The following is a 21,407-nucleotide window of genomic DNA, read 5'->3' as shown; positions in this document are numbered from 1 at the left end:
TGATTCTTCCAATGAGTTTATAGTTATATGTAGCTTCAAGACTTCAAAACATGGATGTCGTTGGATTGTTTTCTATGTCATGCTTCACTATATTCACGCTTTTAACAATTTATTTCGTTACCATAAACTGCAGTCAAACCATGGTACATACATAATAGAAGACTTCATAGATAATAGAAAGCCATAGTATGCCTACGTGAAAGAAGACTTCTTCAGACCGTGAGTTGAAGTAGGCCTACATACAAATCTAAAATTATTTATTTTTTAATATTTCAAACCATCTTAAAACATAATTATTTTATTGAGAAATTGATATCCTATGAGTAGATATTTGCAATACAAAAACAGTGTATATTATTATACAGCTTCACTACCAACACAATGACAGATATCGATCCTCAAAATTGTTTGAATTTTTGTGAGCTACTGCTGCCTACCGTACACTATTGTAATGCGATTGCTACGCTACACGACAGACCGGATGAAATTAGTCATGTTGTAACACCCATGTAATGTTATACGTGGTTCTGAGGTAAGAGAAACCGTTGAACACCTACACATGTAGATCGACTGGGAGAACTCCCGCGGACCACACATCCATATGAGTACTGAGAGCAAGCAATGGGTGGGTCAGGATTGTGGGCTGTGATCTGACAGTGCACGTCCCAATCAAATGTGGGTCACATCGAACACACTTATTTTTCGAGACCTGGCAGCAGAATGCCAGTTCACTTTAATCTACCATTATTATGAAGGTATTATTACAGTGATTACTTTGGATAGCTGGAGGCTCTGATTGAAATGTATCTAAAAATTGAAAGCCATCACCATCATACATATATTGTCTGTCATATACAACATCGCTTACTTCGTTGCAGAAACTTGATTTCATTGGAATTATTATTATGGGCATGAATCGAACAAATTTCAAAATTCATTTATTTGTTTCTATGAGAACGGCTAACTTGTGAATGATTAATGTTGGTAGAATTGTATACTGTACGATGCACAAGCATTATTATATTGCTGTTGTAGAATTCATCTTGATATTATTTTTGTAATGTGTAATGTATTTTTTCCTTCTATCATGGTATATTCCATATTCACACTAGACACAGATATCCTATGTTACAGAGACCTGGCCAGTGGCCACACCTGAAGATGATCAACCAGAATGGCAATTATCCATGCTCCTCAGTCTGATATTCTTAAAAAATATACCATTGAAGATGATGCCCTGAGCATTGGAACTAGTATGGTTTAAATAAATTACATTATTCAGAACTGAAAATATCTTATTAATTTCACCTTATCAATTTATATCTTCTAATAGAAGCGGGAAATGGATGAAGGAAGAGCAATAGGCCTATACTAAAAATTGCGTACCCACCAGGTCAGCAATCACTTGAATAACAGCGGAAAGCACTGCTATTGATTTTACCTGCAATGAGCTTTCAGCTACCGTTCTATCGACTTGTTAATCGCAATTACTATTCACATTCAGTCACGGAGTGACTATGAAATGATTCATAGGCTGACGTCACCTCCATAACTAGTCACGATCATGTGCATGTAACCTCCAACCACCAATGTGTCATGTGTCATTCGCGAAATACAGCACCGTAGCACCGTTGTGGTCGATTAATCGATCATCATTCATACAAAAACTTTCATAGGTGAAATAGATACGCAATATAGGTTGATTGCATTCATACATAGATGATATACATTTATCTATTCTACACGCCATATATGTATAGACTTGGTGGAAAACGGAGTCTGTACAGTTTGTGAGTGGCCTTGTTTAGTAGTCTAGCAATATTACTGATAAGGACAGAAATCATCACAGTGCACTAGACCAGTTGTCTCTTTCAAACAAGAGTATATGCCTCAGATTACATAAATATGCATCAATGTAATTTATATTTCATATATATTCATAAAAATATACTTATAAACTATTGTTCTTTGTATATATTATCTATGAAGTCAGTATAAAGGAAATCAAGTAATTTATAAACACCAGAATAGAGGCAGAGTGGTAAAGAAATGATGAATATTAAAAGATGTGGGCCTAGGTCACTGCTGTACATTAGAAAGTTAGCATTAGATGGTAAAGGTGGTTAATGATGCAATACTCACACAGCTGTTTGTCTTTCTACATCCTTTAAAAGGGCTGAAGGTGAGTGACTATACAACCATATTTGTCACGACTATTAAATTTATAGTGATCAGCAGGTAGAGTATCGTACTATACTGCCACTTTAATGTATAGTAGGTCTACTATCTTGGGGAATACAGATATACAAAATGGTAGTGATGTGGGTTTAAACAGTTTGTGGGTAGGAAAGGTAGCATTTGAACCTTAATAAAGTGCTGTATTGGTATTTTCTTTTGACGAATGTTAATTTCAATTTATATTTTTGACGTCTGATTTTTATCAGATCTTATTCAAGCCTTACAATCTGTCAACCATTCCCGAAATCATAAACTATTTTAAAGAGAGGAAACGGAGCAATGGAGCTCAAGTTTTCAGTGAAGAATCATCTAATTTCCCGAACGTAAACTCACAGATACTACTGATTGTCCTGGAAAGTTCTAAAAGTGAAATCGGTGTTTACAAGTTTTAGAAAATTATGATAGAATAGATATCCTAGTAATGATCCACACCTAACATACTGACTAGAAGAAATTCCTGTCTCAATATTTGAAAAAAGTGATAGTATAAAATTGACAGAGAATATTTTGATACTACTCACTCAATCCATTACTGAAGTGAATTGTGCTTCAACGTACCTGTAAACAAAAAAAAATATTGATTAGGAGAACTGATAGTAATTGATTATTTATAGAGAGATAGAATCCAAACAATAACATTGTTAGAAAGCAGTGAAAATGAATAATGAATTGTCCCGAATACGTACAGTTTCAAAAGAAAGCTTTTTTCTATCATTATTCAACATAATGCATTGAGGAACGTGAGAGGTATAGCGTGTATAGTAAACCACCATGAAGTGGGAGAATGGGTTGCTGTAAGTAGCTCAGTTTGGTACCGGTATCCATTTACATGGCGGGTTTCCATGACAACCATATCTCGAACTCGAAAGACAATTTTGCAGGGCACTCCACAATCCTGCGAAGTAGCTGAATGCTGAACCATCACATTTGAGTGTATATTATGCTACTTGAGTTATTCGAGTGTCCTTGATCCTGCAGTAATATTATTGCTACAAGAAACTCAGTGGAAAGAGTAGTAGACTACTGTAGTTACCCCACTATATTATCGGTGTGTGTTCGGTGGTATTAAGCGTGAACGTGAGAGGGGCGAGGCACAGAGGAGAGTTACCTTCCCCATATTTTCAAATTTCGATTTTTTTTGCTTCAAAAGAGCTGAGTTACACAATTTGTAATAAACACAAAATAATCAATTCTTAATTTATCGTAATTCACAGGTTCACGTATCAATAACCCCAAACCCCTGAGTTTTGCCTTCTCAATATTGTTGAATTTACTCCTTTCTGTGTCATCCCAAACCTTTCCGGTTGTAGCCTAAAATTATTCAAACGACAGAGGTTTGATGATATCCAAACAGTCTAAACAGTTCTGATACTACTGAATCAACTAATTATTTGGGAGGGAGTAACCGAAGAATTAGTGTTTTATTAATATACTAAATTTTTAGCATTTCATCACTAAGCATTATTACTACATAATCAACTACTGCATTGTAGACCTTTTCAAATGATATCTGAGATGCCAAATATAGATGCCTCCTAGAAGCTAGAATATGAGAATAGAGTATGATAAGTGGGTCAGGGTCACACCACTAGTGAGCTTAGGTGGCCTTCACACCACGCTTAATGGCGCTTTATTATATCCAGCCACAAACTTTGTTTATTGTGTTTGAACAAATGCTGTGCAACTGATTGATTTGTAGTATTTTATACAAATATATTAAACTGAAATTTATTATATTGCCGTTAAAAAGTAATTTTTGTGAATTAATTTATTTCTAGTTTTCATGTTGAAACTAAATTCTGAGGTCCCAAGCTCTCCCTAATCATTCTCCTTCTATACATTATCAAGTTGAAAAAATTGTATAGCACTATTGAGAAGCTTCAACTAATACAGAGTAATTTCAATATCTTAAATGGTACTGTAAAATACAACAGAATTTAGATTATTATAGGTTGTAGGTCACTCACTGCTGATATTGTACTATTGTAGCCTACTTTTATACATCGCTTGCCATGGTAAAGTAGAATCACTCATTCCCTTTCAATAACACCTTTTTAACTGACATTTATATTAATGTATTCCATAATCATTTCTATTGTGAGGGAATTTCCAAGTAAATTTTTAATTTGTTTGATCTCGAAAATCTACTGATGTACTTCTGATTCTCATTTTTGAAAATAAGTTGTCCAATAATTACTAACTAGCCAACATCCCCTCTTCTCCTCACAACATAAGGTAGCCCCTATTATTCGGAAATAAACTGTGGAACACAGAACCATTATACACTTTTCACAGTACAATGAATTAAAATTCATAGTAACATTTCGAAGTGGAATGATGTTCAGTTGGCTATTTTCGGTGAAGAACTAGTTTATTGTCGGCCATATGACGATGTCGTGTGCAGCCTGTCGGTGACACTGACACATGCGAAGTGCCATTTGCGCTTAGCGGCTTAGCTTACTTGGCCTACTTCTACTTTGTGCTTAGCCGTCCGTCTCTCTCACTTTTGTTGCCAATAGCACAGATTGACCAGAATGCATCGACCTTCAACATCAGCTCAGCACTCAGCACTCAGCACTCAACTCGCTGCGCTTTCCATTTATTGATTCTGGCTGTCAGCTATTCAAATTTGCTAGAAAATCGAGATACATTTGTATAGTGAGACACATGGACATGTGGATTTCATGTGAGCTCATAATTTCAATAACTATGGCGCAAACATGTAGGTTTGTCGTTTATGAATGTTTACAGAAGGTGTATACTACTATTGCACGTTACAAACATAAGTTTTTCGAGAGGTTAGTTGGTGCCAGTTCCATATTCAACTAACTGAACAATATTATCAATAATGTAACACAGAGGTGGAAGATTTCAGATAGTATGATAGGGAAAAATAGGGTTGGTATCTGTGCTGTTGTATAGAATGAATCAAACATTTCGCAATATGATATCATGATTTGTAAGATACTTCATGTGTTTGAAATTTGAAGGAATAAGTCTTTCACTTAAATAAAAAAATCTCAATTCTCATCTAAATTAAATGTGAGATGAATAATTTCAATAATTTTAGTTGACATTTGATAATGATAATCAAACAATATTTTTATTAAATGAAAATTGATAAGTATTGAATAGCCTATAGTTGTTACAAATGTATGAATAATTTTAAATTGATATATTATGCTATTGCGTTTCTGATATTGTGGTTGGTTTTTAATGTGAGCTACAGACATTTTTGTGGCGGATAAATATTACATACTGCTTATCACTACATACAGTTACAGTAATGGGCCATAAAGAATCCGGAATAGGCCTATATGGAAGGCAGTAGATAAAACAGACCATTGAAATGATACAACATGGTTGGTCTTGGAGACTGGTAGTTGACACAACACAGCGTATCATTGCGAGGCTTTTATCATGGAAATTCGCTGTCGGCAGAGAAATCGAAAATCCCAGCGTTGAGTTGGCAAATTCTATCAAAAGCTCTATTACGGCTACCCTCTTATTCCACCTTTTTTCATCGTCATCATTCTCCTCCATCTCCTCCCACTTTACTCCTCCCACTCCTTTTTCTCTTGAAACTTGTCCTGTACCTCCAACCTAAAATATTGAGAATCAGGGCAGCGATGGTGCATGCGCGTTCGTGCGTGCTCCTCTCTCTCCTGTAACCATGGCAACGCTTTTGCAGACGCGCTGTCTCGCTTTTGTCTAAAATCAACGCCTCTAATCATTGGGTTTGATTGGAGCATTTATAAACTGTACTTCGTTTAAAAAGCTGATTGATTTTGCATGCTGAATTTGAGGAGTTACTTGTTTCTTGTAAACCAATTCTGGAATATTTAGATTGAATATAACATTTTGAATTTTCAAGATACTTACTAATCAATAATATCACAATACAGGACATGAACAATCTAAATAGAGTGCAATTTCAAATCATGAATACAAATCTATTTTATTTTAATTTATTTTATTTTAACGATTCAAGATAATATTATTTCCCATTTTATTTTATTTGTTGTAAAGAGACAAATCGTCAAGGGACAATCATAGAATTCAATATAAATCTAATTGAAATAGAGTGATTTATCTACTTTTGTTGAAATTACAGTGGAAAGAGAAATGATTTATCATTTCAGCTCTCACCATTATGATTTAAGCTATGCTGTTGCTTCACTGTTCACGAAATCGTACTTTTGAAAATGGTTACTTAAATTTTACCACAATACTTTAAACTATCGAATACTGAGCCTATCTTTTCATAATACTGTAATGCAATGGTCATATTCTGCTATTCTTTGTGTTTCATACCAAATATATTCAGTTTCGTTCAAGTGCTTTTGTTATTCAAGTGTTCTTGGATTATTTGATAAGATACATTTTTAATTAGTATAAAATATCTCAAACCCATTTACATGCGCACAAAACCTGATTTAATAGAAAAATACAATAATTGGAGCTGTTATCTATTTATTTATTTATTTATCTTACACACTTGATTGTGAACTACGTGAAAACAAATCTAGTTTAGGCTTTCATTCAGCACATTATAGTTCTCTACAATTTCAGGTGCATAGAATTTCGGAACAATAAACAGGTGGTATATCACTTCCCGGTAATCAATCACTGGAGCTGTTGTCCTACTTAATTATTTTTTGTGGGCCCATCAGAGAGCCAGCGATGCGATAAATCGATGCAGATGGCGATTGCGATGGCTGCCATTTCTGGCCGGTCCGCACAGGACACACGTTCAACGAAAACGACAGTTAGTTCCGGTCGTTAGCGCCGTTTTTTCGGATAGCCCACACCTTTAAAAAGTGCGCGCTTCATATTCCCCACGGCCATACTCCTTCAAACAGGCAGGCTGTTTGCCAAACACCCCTCCAACTTTAAACACGGCTTCATTCCCCCACAGGGTGTGCTTTATTAAAACTTCAACAAAAGTCTACAAGTGGGGTTGAGGCTGATGACTTGACATAGTCCAGCATTCTACGACAATGTCGAAAGGAATGTAATAATTGACTAAATTAGGAGCATTTTATGCACAAGTGGAAAGCGCATAGAAGACGGCTTGTTGGCTTTTCTCCTTGTGAATAATTTCTTCAAAGGAGCTATAGAATTCATTCAAATCTAATTTATTTTGTTTACAAAGGCACAAGAAATCTATACATCTTATTCAATTCTTACTGTTATTCAACTGCAAACATGGATCAGGTTGTAAACTCAAACATAGGTTGCAAATTTAATCAATAGACAATGACTGAATGGATATTCTCTATATTTCCTACCTATTGTACGATATTTTAGTTGAATTCAAGTATTATTGTCAATCGTCAATGAATATTGTCTTCTGTCCAAGAGCAATGGGAACTAGAATACACCATTACAGGAAATCTACAAGAATTCTGAAAAAGTAGAGAATAAATTGAACCTATTTTGAGAGGTTACAAAAATTTTCTAAGCTGCAAGTGAATTTCTACACTTATAAATTCTTTTTCAATGGTGCTGAAGACTTTGAACTTCAAACTTTGAAGCTAATACAAAAAACTCAAGCTGACTGATATAACCAAGCTCTGTAGCTGAATAAGCACCTCAGAAATTCATTTGGAAAGTGGGAGTGCTTATGTGAGAGACGTCAACGTGGTTACAAATGTTATCAAAATAGACGACCCACTTTGAAAATATTCTTCTCACCTCCAGTAACTATTACACAGTCCCAGAATACAGAGCACTATTCCTATTCGTCAGTGGCCATCTATTAATAAGCACACCAGCGTCGTTTCAGCGAAAGTCATTCAATGGAATGACCAATTTCCTCTCGGTAATTCCTAAACGGGCTGGCTTATTATGACCACCTGGCTGTATTACCGCGCATGGCACGTGGAGCTAGTCGGCACCTTATTCGAATACAAAATTAAGCAGAGCCAATAGTAGCCTACTAAAGCTAGCAACTGGGAGACAAGCAGATTGAAATGAATGACTCCATTATTGGATAAAGCTACGCGGGACTCAAATAGAAGTAAATGACATCTTGATGAGTAGGCTACACTATAGGTTGGAATAATTCGGCCTAGGAGTTCAGAAAAATTTGAACATGAGTTATAATTTCATACCATCAGAAACATGGCAGCCAGGATGCTTGATTTTCCAATCTTATCAAGTCAACTTAATTAATCTACTAAAAGTATTGTTTCGACAGGGTTTGGCCGCAACATTTTCACCGCCTAAAATATCCTACGGAATGATTAGTTGAGATTTACTCCCATGATATTAGATGCACAATCTGCCAATCATTCTTTCAAACCATGTTTTAGATTATCCTTTGAAATGTCAGCAGAATAAGTAGGTTTAAAATTATATAAATAGCGTGGTAACATTTATCTTCATATAGTTTCAAAAATAATTCTTTGAACACAAATTTATGTGCTGTAAATACAGTATAATACGCTAATGTATCATATTTGTGAAGATGGCAGACTAGAGGTGGCGTTGCAGTGAAGTGCAGTGTGCAGACCGGTCATTGACTCGCAGTTCCGAGAAATGAAGCTGAGCCAGCCAGGTCCAGGGGGGACAGCGACTCCGCATACCAGGATCAGGACCAACCAGGATCAGCCGATCAGGACACCGAGGAACCAGTTCCATCCTGGCTGCCAGACGCAACCCCTCCCCTCTCACCACCTTCCATTAACATGCCACTCGACCTGTCGACCCCCCACCCCCTACCACCATCACACATCACCCTACATTGACTTTTAACACACACATGCAGCTCCTCACATCATCAACCACCTTCACGTTTTCAATCTCTTCTAAGGTTTTCATCCTAACTTGAACTATTTGTAACCAATTGAACTTTATTATTCAATTTTACAATGGTACTTTCTAAATTTAAAAGTACTGTAGTTGTACTTTTACAACTTTTGAAGTGGATCATAAAGTTTATTTTCAATTCACCTTTGTGTCAGCCTACACTACTGAAATATTAAACTATGAAATTCTAATACAACTGATAAAACAATCTATACTTACTTTAAAATAAGTATAATAAACAACTTTAAAACAATATATACTACAATGACTGAAGCTTGGGGAAAATGGTGAATAACATTAATAAAAAACATAAATTGTGGGGTGTAGGATACGGTTACTTTGAAAATATAATTATTTCCTTGTAAAATGTTGTTTAAAATAATACTATGTCTTGTATAATAAGTTATTATAACGTAACGTAATACGTATTGGATAGTTTTCGTAATCTTTGGTTCTGCTGACATCTAAACGGACATAAGAGATACCAATCAGAAATCTTAAATTTTTAAATCACTTCATTCGTCTCACATAATATTTCAAGCATAGTTTCACATCACAAAAGTTTAAAAGTTGATTAATACTTGAAAGTCTTCAGGCCAATAGTAAAGCTCTGTATCATAAAGTATTAAAACCATAAATCTTGAGACTGCGAATGTTGATGTGATGTTCTATTACAGTCTGCAACGAAATAATAGAGCCAACGGTATAAATCTTCCACTCTTGTGGATGAAGATGGAAACGAGAAGAGGCCAAAGTCCTCGAAGCCAATTACAGCGAGAAAATAATTAGGAATAAAACAACAGAAACGCGCAGGGTACCGAGTTTTATCAATGAAAAACATCTTTATGGCTAACAGCATCGAAATTATTCAAACACGAAACACGCTTGTCTCGAAGCACAAAGCTGCAGTACTATTTCCCAGCAGGAAGGTAAAGCTGGTGAGATCTCTTTAAAAATTGTGATACATTTCTAACTCTAGAAAAAAATCAACGATGATAGAGTTGTTTGATTCAGCAAGTCACAGCTGAAAGAATATAAGAATATCGGGGACCGAGCTTCGCTCTGGAGAACAAAAGTATAAAAAATTATTACGAAAGAAGAAATTATAATAACATTCATACAGAAATGTTCTATTTAATCACAGTAAATTGAGATTAATTCCCAGAGGAATGCAAAAATTTCCCTCACAAAGGCCCAGTTGCACAAATCCGGTTAAATTTTAATCCTGATTAACTTCACGTGAACCAAATCAGAGAAGACCATTTCAAAAAGATGGATCTACTGGAATTAATCAGGATTGAAAATAACCCGGATTTTTTGCAAGCGGCACCAAGTACTTGATTGCTGATTGAATGATTACAAATTTCAACAGCTCAGTCACTTCCATCATCAACAGACGACGAATAATTATTATTCAGCTGTTTTTCCAAGGATGAATAATAATTATCCTTTGATTGTCCTTCAGCGAGTTGTATATATAACGTTATCTATTCGACAGAGGGAGTGGGACAAATAATGTGACTAGCAGTGATGACGTCACTACGTAAACAGTGTACGTGTGTAAGGGAGCCTATGTATTACTTCCATTTGACCGCTGGGCGCAATTCGTGTATGTCCGCTGATAGAGAGCAATAGGCCTACAAGAATAATGTGGAGTACAACAGCACAAGAAAGATGAGAAAGACTCCTTGACATCTGTTTGACCAATGAAGTGACGACATCAGCTCTCACCCACCCATCACAAGGATCCACTGTAACCTCTTGGATTTTTTGTCTATTCTGAAAATATTCCAGCTGTAAAAAGAAACGATCCATTTGGATCCCCCACTCAAATCTCTATTTTTGGCTCAACCACTGCTATGTTTCTAGTTAACTATCAACATACAAGCTGATTACTTGGAGACAGATTAGTTGAGGAGCTAATGTTCTTCATTCCCAGTAGTTCAATCCCTGGAGGATTCAGTTATAAAGTATTTCAAGACATGCACCAATTTTCTGAGTTGGTTTCTAAATAGCACCGTATGCTAATTAATCTACAATACAACTTGTCTATCAAAATTATAACTTCATTTTTAATAGTATTTTTCCAATTTGCTTATAAATTCGTCATTATTTTGTTTGACAAGTTTATAATATCAATTTTTATTCTTAGTTATTGATAGTATCTTTGATTTGGCTATAATTGAAATGAAAAATTTATACAAAAAATCAGGTAAAATTTAATAAAAGAAATTATTCTTTTGGAATATTCAATTTTGTATGGATTTATTCCAGATTTTCAAATTAGCGATGATTAGTTCATCTTAAGACTGAGAAGAGTTTTAGGCAGAGAGCCTATAGTGTAAAGGGTATATAGTTTTCTTTACTGGACAGGCATAATTTAAATGTATGCACATTTTGAAAAAAATTGAAAATTTCACTTCAACCCAATAGGAAAAATTACAGTAGCAGAATTAAGAACTATATTTCTGTTTTATCGGGTTTTCTACAGCTAAGAGATGAATTATTGAATGAAAAAGACTGAGAAATTATTGTCAAAAAACCACAGACTTCTCTGAATTGTTTGAGTTGCTCTTATTGTTTGTCAATAAATCTGTGGTTTTTTGACAATTTCTTAGTCTTTTTCATTCAATATGAATAATTACCACAATATCAACTTCTCAACTACACAAAAAAAGATGAATTATTGTTTTTTTGTCAGAGGATTGATTGAAATTTATACAATAAGAAACTTCCATTAAAACAATATTCAATACTGCATATATTTTGGATTGAATAATGTGCCGGAGAAGATTAATTCTCAGGTTGTTGAAAGATTACATGAATAATTTCCCACATTCTTTCGCATTCTACTGATTAAATAATTACATTCAGGTGTTTTCCTTGAGTTATCCTGTTTTCGATCATTAGCCTTGTTCAGGTTTGTTATCTGTTGCCATGCAAACAACATGATGCTTTCTCTTCACCTTAAGGCGATGTTATTTCCAAAAATAAACATCAGATCACACATTACTCATCTTCTTAAATTTGTTTATCCCGAAAGGCAATACTATTTCCAACATTGTTTCAGCGAGCTGTAGACGATTCCTTGTTGCAGCTTATCTTATATCTAGCGGTCATCCTGAGTGGCCTTGAGTTAATGACGACATTGTCTGCTCAATATTTTTTGCTTTCTCTCTCAGTAATCTGTAGAGGTGAAGTTCTTAAGGAAAACCGATAAACAAGGCTCAAAACAGAAACAACACTCACAATGGATTAGCACTCAAAATCAACAGACGGACATATTTTTGACGAATGAATGTGCCTGTCGAAAACATCACATCAATAACATAACGTCAGACTGGTAATGATCATTTCCAGGTATACGAACGTGCCTTATCATGAAACTGTTCACTGTGATATGCTTATGCATTTGAAAATTTCGTTGCTGATTTTCAAAACTGTGGCATAACAGTAACAAAACAATATTGGTTAATTCGAAAAATGTAACACTTGAAAAATATTTAAATCTTAGTATTCTTTGACAGTAGCTTTTGTCAGAAAATGCTAATAAATTATAATTGATATGGAATCAGGATGAAGAAACACAAAGCAGGAGATTTAAAAACTTTGAACATTTAGTTTAAATAGGCCTATATGGATTTCAAAGAGCCTACAGAATTATGTTTCCAAACGATCAATAATTAAGAAAAAGAAAACTAAGTTCCATTGGAGGTTTATCTTGGAGGGAAATTCAGATTCATGATAAATTATTATCATGGTGAATTATTATTATTATTATTATTGGAACAATAAAATATTTAATCCTATTCATGAGAGGGCCGAGGTGGTACTTCATTGGTTACAAGATCAAATTGAATTAGAAAATATTAATAAGTCTCTTGACATTACGTAAAGTAGAAATTATCAAATCCCTATCAAAACCAATGTATACAAAATCGGAGTATAGTTTGAATCAATAAAACTTTATAGATCTCATATGTGATTGCAATACTATATCTGACATGAAACCAAGGTATCTTGAACACAAGGTATTCTCGGTACATGCATGAAACTGTATTATGAGTTCGATGAAAAATGAACAAGAAACATTAGGCCTCCGACAGAATGGTGATTAAGAGAAAATGACTCCATCGTTTATTGCTTTTAGATTAGTTGTAGGGATTTGTACAGTAAATGACTATCTGGAAAGAAGGTGAGTCATTATCGATTCGTGTTCAAGAGAGCATCATGACTCATGGCATAAAGACTGAAATTTATATTTCATGAGATGTATTACTTCCTCCGAGCAATGCTCATTCACATTACGCAATCAGTACAATAATAGAACCAGGACTGATGATAACGAATATACTTTTATCAAATATGAAAGAAAAATGTTGATAATAGGCTAGGCGTAAGAAAAGAAAAAAATGTTTCCTAATGAAAGCGCCAATGTGCCAAGCTTGAATTGGGTGGAAGGTTATGATGTCACCAGCAAGGACAGGAGTTGAAAAAAGTCGAATCACACAAAACCCAAAACGATTTTCCTAAATGACTCATAGTACTACTCATAGCACAAGCGGACCAGTGGATAGAATTAACGAGTTGGGGGAGAAAAATTGATGTTGTCAAGTTCCAAGTATTGATTGAGTCCGACCTCTAAATTAAAGCCTCATTTATAACAAGTAATCCAAACTTCAATTTTCCATAATATCGCCAATTAACCATAGCTAGTTCTATGGTTTGACAGATAAAAATGTATTTTACTATAATTATATTTGACGTATATCAAAATGGGGGAAAAATGTGAAAGTTCTGGAGGTGCTCCTTTAGCCTCCAGTGTATTATGCAACAGATTTGCTGTTCAGTTTTCACAGCGAACTCATAGTTTTGGCTAAGAATTTTTCGCATTTGGGAAAACTTCAAATTTTCGATGAAAACTCAATTTCCCGGGTCGCCATTTGAATTTGGTCGAAATCGAACTATGGATATAGGCTTATCTCCGGGAGCTGAACAAAAAGGCTTCTATTGAAATTTCTGTGCTAGGCTTATTTAAATGTGTCGAAAAATTTGGGGGGTGCCAGGGGGGTAAAATTTTCGTGATTTGGAGGTTTTCCCATAGCCTCAAGTCTGTTCTATAACTGATTTTGAGGTGGGTTTTCTGAGACAATCAGCGGTATTGGCTGAGAATTTTTCGTAATTTTTTGTCTTTTGCAGCTTTAATATAATAAGATATATATTTATATTTTACCATGTTTTTGACGCAATTCTTTTATTCTTAATATTATAGTTGTTGATTGTGAGTCTATTCAACGATATAATATTTTTTCATAGTGTTCCATACAATGAAAATTCAAGTTATCCAACCAATTTGAATATTGAACTTAGATTAACATAGGGATGAGTAGTTTTTCTCATTTTTCGTTAGAATGAATAATATTTTCAATAATTATAGAGAGAGAGAAAACTGTAGTCAGTCACGTTTCAAGTTTTGTTATTGTTTGATAAAATTTGAAATTTCATACCTTTGACATTCTTTAATTATCACACTTTGAAAAAGGTATCTATAGGCCTAATATTATTTCAATTCAATTCCTATCTGTCAATAAGTTATAATCTCTTATCAAAGTTCAGATATTATTTTTTTCTATAAGAACTGTGATTTATTGAATTTATAGACATTCATTGACTTATAAACTTATTATCAATATTAACTTATTGATTGTAATAATTATAGATTCACCAAAATTATATTATCTAACATTATGATTCACAGATTTAATAAATGAAAAAGGTATTTCCTCCTATAATAAAATACAGGAGTAGGCTATATACTTTTATAGATTTTCTAAATTCATGAACATACGGACATAGACGAAATCAGAAAACAACCCATATTATGGAAATAGGAAAAATCTAAAACAGGAAAAAATGCTATTCTGATTCTTTTCAACTCAATGGGTTGAACGCCTCCAAAATGTAAATCAGAATTTCAACTTCTGTTGAACCAACATACAAATTCCACGATAATCTATAAATTTCGAGCGTGTTCCAGCATGAGAAGTGCGTGGGTGACACGGCTGAATATCAGGGCTGCTGACACAAATATTCAATCGGTGGAGGAGTGTGGATGTGGAGGTTGGTGGCTGGCTGGCTTTGCTTTGGCTTTAGCAGAGCACCACCACACCACACCACAGCACACAGCACAAGCACAAGGCCACACCCCGATATGCAGCTGCTACGTTGGCTTTGCTTTGCTTTGCCTTGCTTTTGCTTTGCCGGCCGGCCGGCTTCGGGTTCTGGGTTCTGCTTCTGCCCGTACAAGGTCGATGTGCCGATTCTCTAGTTCCAGCGCCGACCGCTAGGTGCCACCACCGTACGGCCGCCAACACACCTGGCTTGTCGGCGCCTTATATGAATCGAGATCGAGTGCATGTGCAACTGATTCTTTCAAGGTAACTCTGGCCTATTCTGATGAATACAGTAGCGCGAAATGGTATGTGAAGTATTGGAATTAAGAAGTCCTGATTCAGTCAAATTAAAAACTCAGTACTGTAACTTATATTCTGAACAGGTTTCTTTTACAGCTCAGGCATTGTACTCACCTACACACTGAGCTTCAGACAATCAAAAATCAGGAGCTTTGAAAACTTGAAATGCCTGATAAATTTGATGACTTGAAATCATGTATTTTTATTTTCAGTTTATTCGAAATAGTTTTAGGTTACAGTTGTCAAACCACTGATTTAATAAATCAATTTCGAGATACTAGCTTCTGTTATAACATTACCCATCATCAATCTCCAGTAAACCTCTAGTAAAAATATTTGATCTTTACCTGATAAAGAACTTATAAAATCCATGAACAGTGTTTATAATGTTTCAAATTCTCACTCATTGTTTCAATTTCAGTTATTTATCCAAAAGGAAAACGATTCAGAAAATTTAATGTTAATAAAGGCTATAAATGAATAGGTAATCAATTATGTATAATAGTCTACTATTATGGAATGTTGAAAGTTCCACGTCATCCTTCAACTATTTTTTCATGTTAGGCCTATTTGGTTCGAGAGAATCCAACTTTGATGAAATAAGAGCTTGGAATAGTTGTCATGGATAGTTGAAAGGTTCCATAAAGACCTGACAACACAATACTCTCTTTTATTAACCTTCCGGTGGGCGCGTGGCAGCACTCCGTGCTGCCAAGTAATTATTCTTGTAATAAGTAGGATTGCATTCATTTTTCAAAGTAGGGACGTTCAGTACCTACATTTGGCAACATTTGTAATATATTCCACATGCTAGATGTTGTTTACATTGATTGTTCCAGTCGTGAGTTGAAGACAAACACATAGACACGTTCTATAGGCAGCACTTTTTGTTCCTAATTTCCATATATTCATATATGTTATTTTCCAAGAGACTAACCCATTTCTTTTAAGTTTCATTATCAATTATTATAAGTGCCTTGTATGATGTTTTTGATATATTGACAAAAGAACTAATAGCACTAAATAGGAAATTGATTTCTTTATCATTGAATCGTTATTCTTCAATTGATGTATTCAAATTCTACTGGATAAGAAACAAACCTATTGTCATTAAGAAATATTTTTAAATTAATAGAAGGTTCATCTTTAAAAATAAATAAACAATCAACAATCAATTCATCCATCAACATGAAGTACCTACAACATTTTGTATGATGCACTTACTATTGAAGTTTTGGACACAATCATTAAAGAAAAATAAGCGTAATATGAATCTAGAGATTTTGAGATCTCATTAGAGATAAAATGGTAACTATATAAGTACGTGACAATACTTGAAACCATTAGAATTAACTCGGTTCACATATTGTATCCTTCCAGTGCAAGGAGCATACAGGAATGTTCCTTAAAAATATTTATATGTTATATTATATTCAATATTGTGGTTGAATTGAGACAAGCTCAAAGTACATGATAATATGTGATGGCGTGATAGTTGACTTGAACTTATAGGAACTGATAGGAAAACTTAATGCCGCAGATGTCAATCGAATATTTTCTATACCATACACAAGCATCCATGAAGATTCCATAGAGACATATAAGAGACGAGTTATGAAAACATTTACAGTTGTTCAACGTGTGAAGAAAACAATAATTACTGTACAATTGGGAGTACTATGGAACCCTCTAGAAAATATTATTACAGTTCAAAAAGGTCGAATAAATTATGAAATCTTGTAGGTTTTTCATATCTTTCGATATTTTTCGTTTTGTAAATTAGAAGAAAGAAAATATAAAATTTGCATATTTACCTTTTTTTTCAAGGAACTGTGAAGTGACAGATTTTTTTCTGTATGATGTAAATGTTACATGAACAGTCTATTATTATTATTATGTCTGTCAATGGAAGCTATAATTTTTTTAGAATTTAGAAAAAGTAGAATTCTTTAATGCTTTGTTTGGACTCGTCCATTAAACACGGATTATTCTCAAATTAGGAGAGTAAATTTATAGTCTTTATAAAAATAACATTAATTTGAATAGAATTGAATCTAATTTATTAAAAAATTACTGCTGTAACCACAGACACGAGAAGACTGAACGAGAATCAACTTGAAAAAATACTCTAATGACCTAAAACATGACATTTCAAACTATCATAGATGCGGTATTTTAATTTCTCAAGGATTAGAGCACTTTCAATTCCTCAACAACAGTACAATACCAAAAAATCAAGTTATTCAACGGTTAAATCTCTTCAAGAAGGCTGAATTCAACTATGGATGAAAACGCATGTTTTTCGCGGTAAACTACACATTAATCTATATGAACAGTCTCAATAATTACGAATTTGAACATTCGAAAAATGAGGATTCGAAAATTGGGTTTAGCATGGATATCTGTAAGAAGTATTTACAAATCAGAAACGGATCAATCTTACTCAATACGTTGTTGTAAAAATATAATATAGTGTTACAGTAGTATTAATAATCTACGGCTCTCTACTAATTAGACTAAATCAGAGTAAAATTTTTCTTCACTTTCAATGATGTAAGATCCGGACCGAACTACTCTAAATCCTATTTATGACCTTTATAATTACTTCCTGGTAGTTCAGTACCCACCTAAAGCTGTAGGTCCACTCATCTCTCATTATCATCGGTCTCATCACCCACGCACAAGTCTAGAGCTCATGTGGGATCATACTCTTCCTCAGCAGTAATTTTCCAACTATATTGTCTCGAAAAATGAGTTGACTGAGCATGAGAAACACACATAAAAATACTATCACTACTTTTTAGAGAATTGTGAGCGATGGTAGGCCTACCTTTTCGAATGAGCAGACTGGTGACGCGCCTGAGTGCTTCGCGCGGCGACCGCTGGAAGAACTTGGGCGTGAGGTTGGGCGGGAGGGTGAGCGGCTTGCGAGAGGCGTCCCAGGCGCTGGCGGGCGGCGACGAGAGGAGGCCTGGGCTAAGGCCGGAGCGAGCCAGGTGGTCGAGGTGTTCGACGGAGGCGGGACGAGGCTGCTGCCGGTGCCTGGGGTACCAGCCGCGCCCGGGGCCGCCGTTCAGGCGCAACAGTTCGGCGCCCACCATCGCCTGGCCCAGACTGACTCCGGACCCGACCGTGCCGTGGCCGGCCGCACCTGCCGTCAGCCGGTAGCTGCCCGTCGTCTGCAGGCCGCCTGGCCGTGGAGCCGTGCGTGCACTGCCTGGCGTCACCTTCAACAACACATTTCAACAACGTCAAAAAAGTCTATAGAACAATCCTTAGAGCCTCATTTGGCTATACACTACACGGTCGAATTGAAGTACATTGAAAATATGACCAAACAAATTCCATTATTAAAAGTGTTGAACTGTAAAATTTTACATTTTTTATTTCATTTCTGCTTTATTTATTGGTATTTTTAAAAGTGAATATCATTGGTACGGTTTGACTAATCGATGTCCAGTTTTGCTTTCAATTTGTCTTGTAATTCTGTATTGAAATCATGAATCTTATGAACACCTCTACAATAAGAAAATAAACTTTTGGTACATTCAAAAATTAGTACGGTATAATTTTGAAGTCACAGAAAAGTAACACAGTATTTAAAATTCTAAGAAGGTGTATTCTGCAGATGATACTGAGCTGGGATGGTTTGACATTTATTTGAGGATATTATGCAGCAGTGTGTGAGAGAAAGGCATGTTTAAATTGAATTGGAATATTTGAAAATGAGAAAGATATTATCTTTTCTTGATTTATATGTGACTTTTGTGACCTCAATTAACATTGAATATAAATTATATTCATAAATATATTTTTCTATTCTTTCACCCATGCATAAATTATACTCTTGACATTATTAAATGAGGCAATTAACTGAAATTAGTATGAAGCATTCTTGTTTTATATTTTCAACATAGATTTATCAATGAATAATAATATAATAATAATAAGAATGTTTATTTCGCCAAAATTACATAATAGTTAAAAAACATGAATGATTTGGCACAGCCAGCAAAGTTAAACTTGTGCGCTAGCTGTGAGTTCATAAAGCAAACAGTACGAAGTAACCCATAGCAATACTGAAAAATGGAAAAAAAATATATACCTATGTAATAAATATTATAGTAATGCTTCTTATAAATAATACAATGATAAGAATTGAATAATTTCGTGTTAAAACCAATTATACAGGTGATAACCAAAAACAAGTCATACAGCCTACATTTGAATCTTCTAAATGCAAACTAATGAAGGAGAATACAATAAAAAATGAAATTTTCAGTTGTGAGCACATCCCAGTGCTTAATCAATTTTCATAAATAATACAAAAGATAGAAAGACATTCAAAACTCAAAAGAATCATGAAAAGATTTATTAACATTTAGGCATTGTAAAATATATATTCTGCTCAACCCATACATTTATTTCCTTGATAAGTGCTTTAGTAATTTTTGAATTAATTAGTTTTATCGGAATTTTATTGAAAATATATTGCAAAGATAGGTGAATTGGTGTCGACAAACTACTAGTTTTATTAAGTTGATATTGAAATTATTTAATGCTAATGAACGAGTTTGGTACGGTATATTTCTAATTTCTAGATTACTTCTATTCTTATTTAAGTGCAAAACAATCCTAGTTACATACATCTGTCTTAGTGTGGGAACACTTAATTCTTCAAAAAGTTTCTTGCTTGGATATCGTCTTGGTTTACCCAGTGCTGCCCTTATAAGATGCTTTTGTAGTGTGAAGACTTTATTAAAGTGACAATCATATGCACCACCCCAAGCTTCAATCGCATATTGAAACAGCGAGTGGGCATACGCAAAATAAATTGATCTTTTAACATCCAGGTCTTTCAATTGATTTACTTTGTAGAAACTATAAATAAGAAATTTAAGTTTAGAAGATAGGTAATTCATATGAGTATCCCATTTCAAATATCTATCCACCATCACTCCCAAATATTTTATAGAATTAACTTTTTCAATTTGTTGGCACAAACAGTACAACCCATCATTCAAGCAGTGAGGATCAGAGTGCATTTTCAAATGCAATGAGTCCTCAGGTTGACCTGCTAGTGTCGGAGAAAAGGTGATATACTTTGTTTTCTTTTTTTCAAGTTAACAGTTAGAATATGATTATCCATCCAATTCTTCATAATTTTTAAACCCTCATTAGCAGATTGGTTTACTTGGCGCCAGGATTCACCCGAAAAAACTAAGGCTGTATCATCAGCAAATGAAATTTGGGTACAATGTGGTATTGTTAATTTTAGAGCATCGTTCAAGTAGATCAAAAATAATAATGAAATGTTCTATTATTGTATTGAGTTGAAATATTTGTACAAATTGATGTCGTTAGATGCAGCACACAAACCTTTAGTTTGACTGACAACGCCTGTAAATTTTGTTTCGGGAGAAATCAATTTATTTCATTTAAATGTTGAAAAAATATTTGAATGGTGTTTTTATTTTGAAAACTACACTGTATCATGGCAAATATAGTATTGAGGCCGGTTTACCTCGGGCGTGCGCCTGAGCGGCGTGCGTGGGATGTCGCAGCCGCGCGCGAATATGGGCGTCTCGGGCAGCGAACAGGACACCTGCATGTGCATGCGACCCCCCTGGCCCCCCTCGTCCCGCGGCGAATGGCCGCTGCCGCTGCCGCATGTGTTGGTGCGCTTCTGGAAGGTGCGGCGTCGCGACGGCCCCGGCAGCTCAGACGGCAGCGTCCGTCGTTCCGATGGAATCTACACACATTCAAATTCATGAGATTTATTTAGAGGAGTAGCATTATATTTGAATCCACTAAAGATTTCAAAAGAACTAGTATGAAAATTTTATACCATCGTTTCAAAGCTGCTCAACTCCATTTGAATAA

At 34.8% G+C, this 21,407-nt stretch overlaps 1 protein-coding gene across 2 annotated transcripts in view; it reads right to left on the bottom strand.

The window, feature by feature from the left end:
• The window catches only part of LOC111059742, a 347,934-nt gene that overhangs the window by 45,520 nt on the left and 281,007 nt on the right, over positions 1-21,407 (bottom strand). For both annotated transcript variants that reach the window (XM_039423651.1, XM_039423652.1), the window contains exons 11-12: positions 21,049-21,276; positions 18,355-18,751 (exon numbers count right to left, since the gene is read on the bottom strand). In XM_039423651.1, the coding sequence (XP_039279585.1) occupies positions 18,355-18,751; positions 21,049-21,276 (625 nt within the window). The remainder of the gene's footprint in view (positions 1-18,354; positions 18,752-21,048; positions 21,277-21,407) is intronic.

The sequence above is a fragment of the Nilaparvata lugens genome, chromosome 3 (assembly GCF_014356525.2).
Source record: "Nilaparvata lugens isolate BPH chromosome 3, ASM1435652v1, whole genome shotgun sequence".
In the NCBI taxonomy this organism is placed as follows: domain Eukaryota; kingdom Metazoa; phylum Arthropoda; class Insecta; order Hemiptera; family Delphacidae; genus Nilaparvata; species Nilaparvata lugens.
Note: the sequence above shows the minus strand (reverse complement) of the source record. Positions and strands in the feature narration are given on the sequence as shown.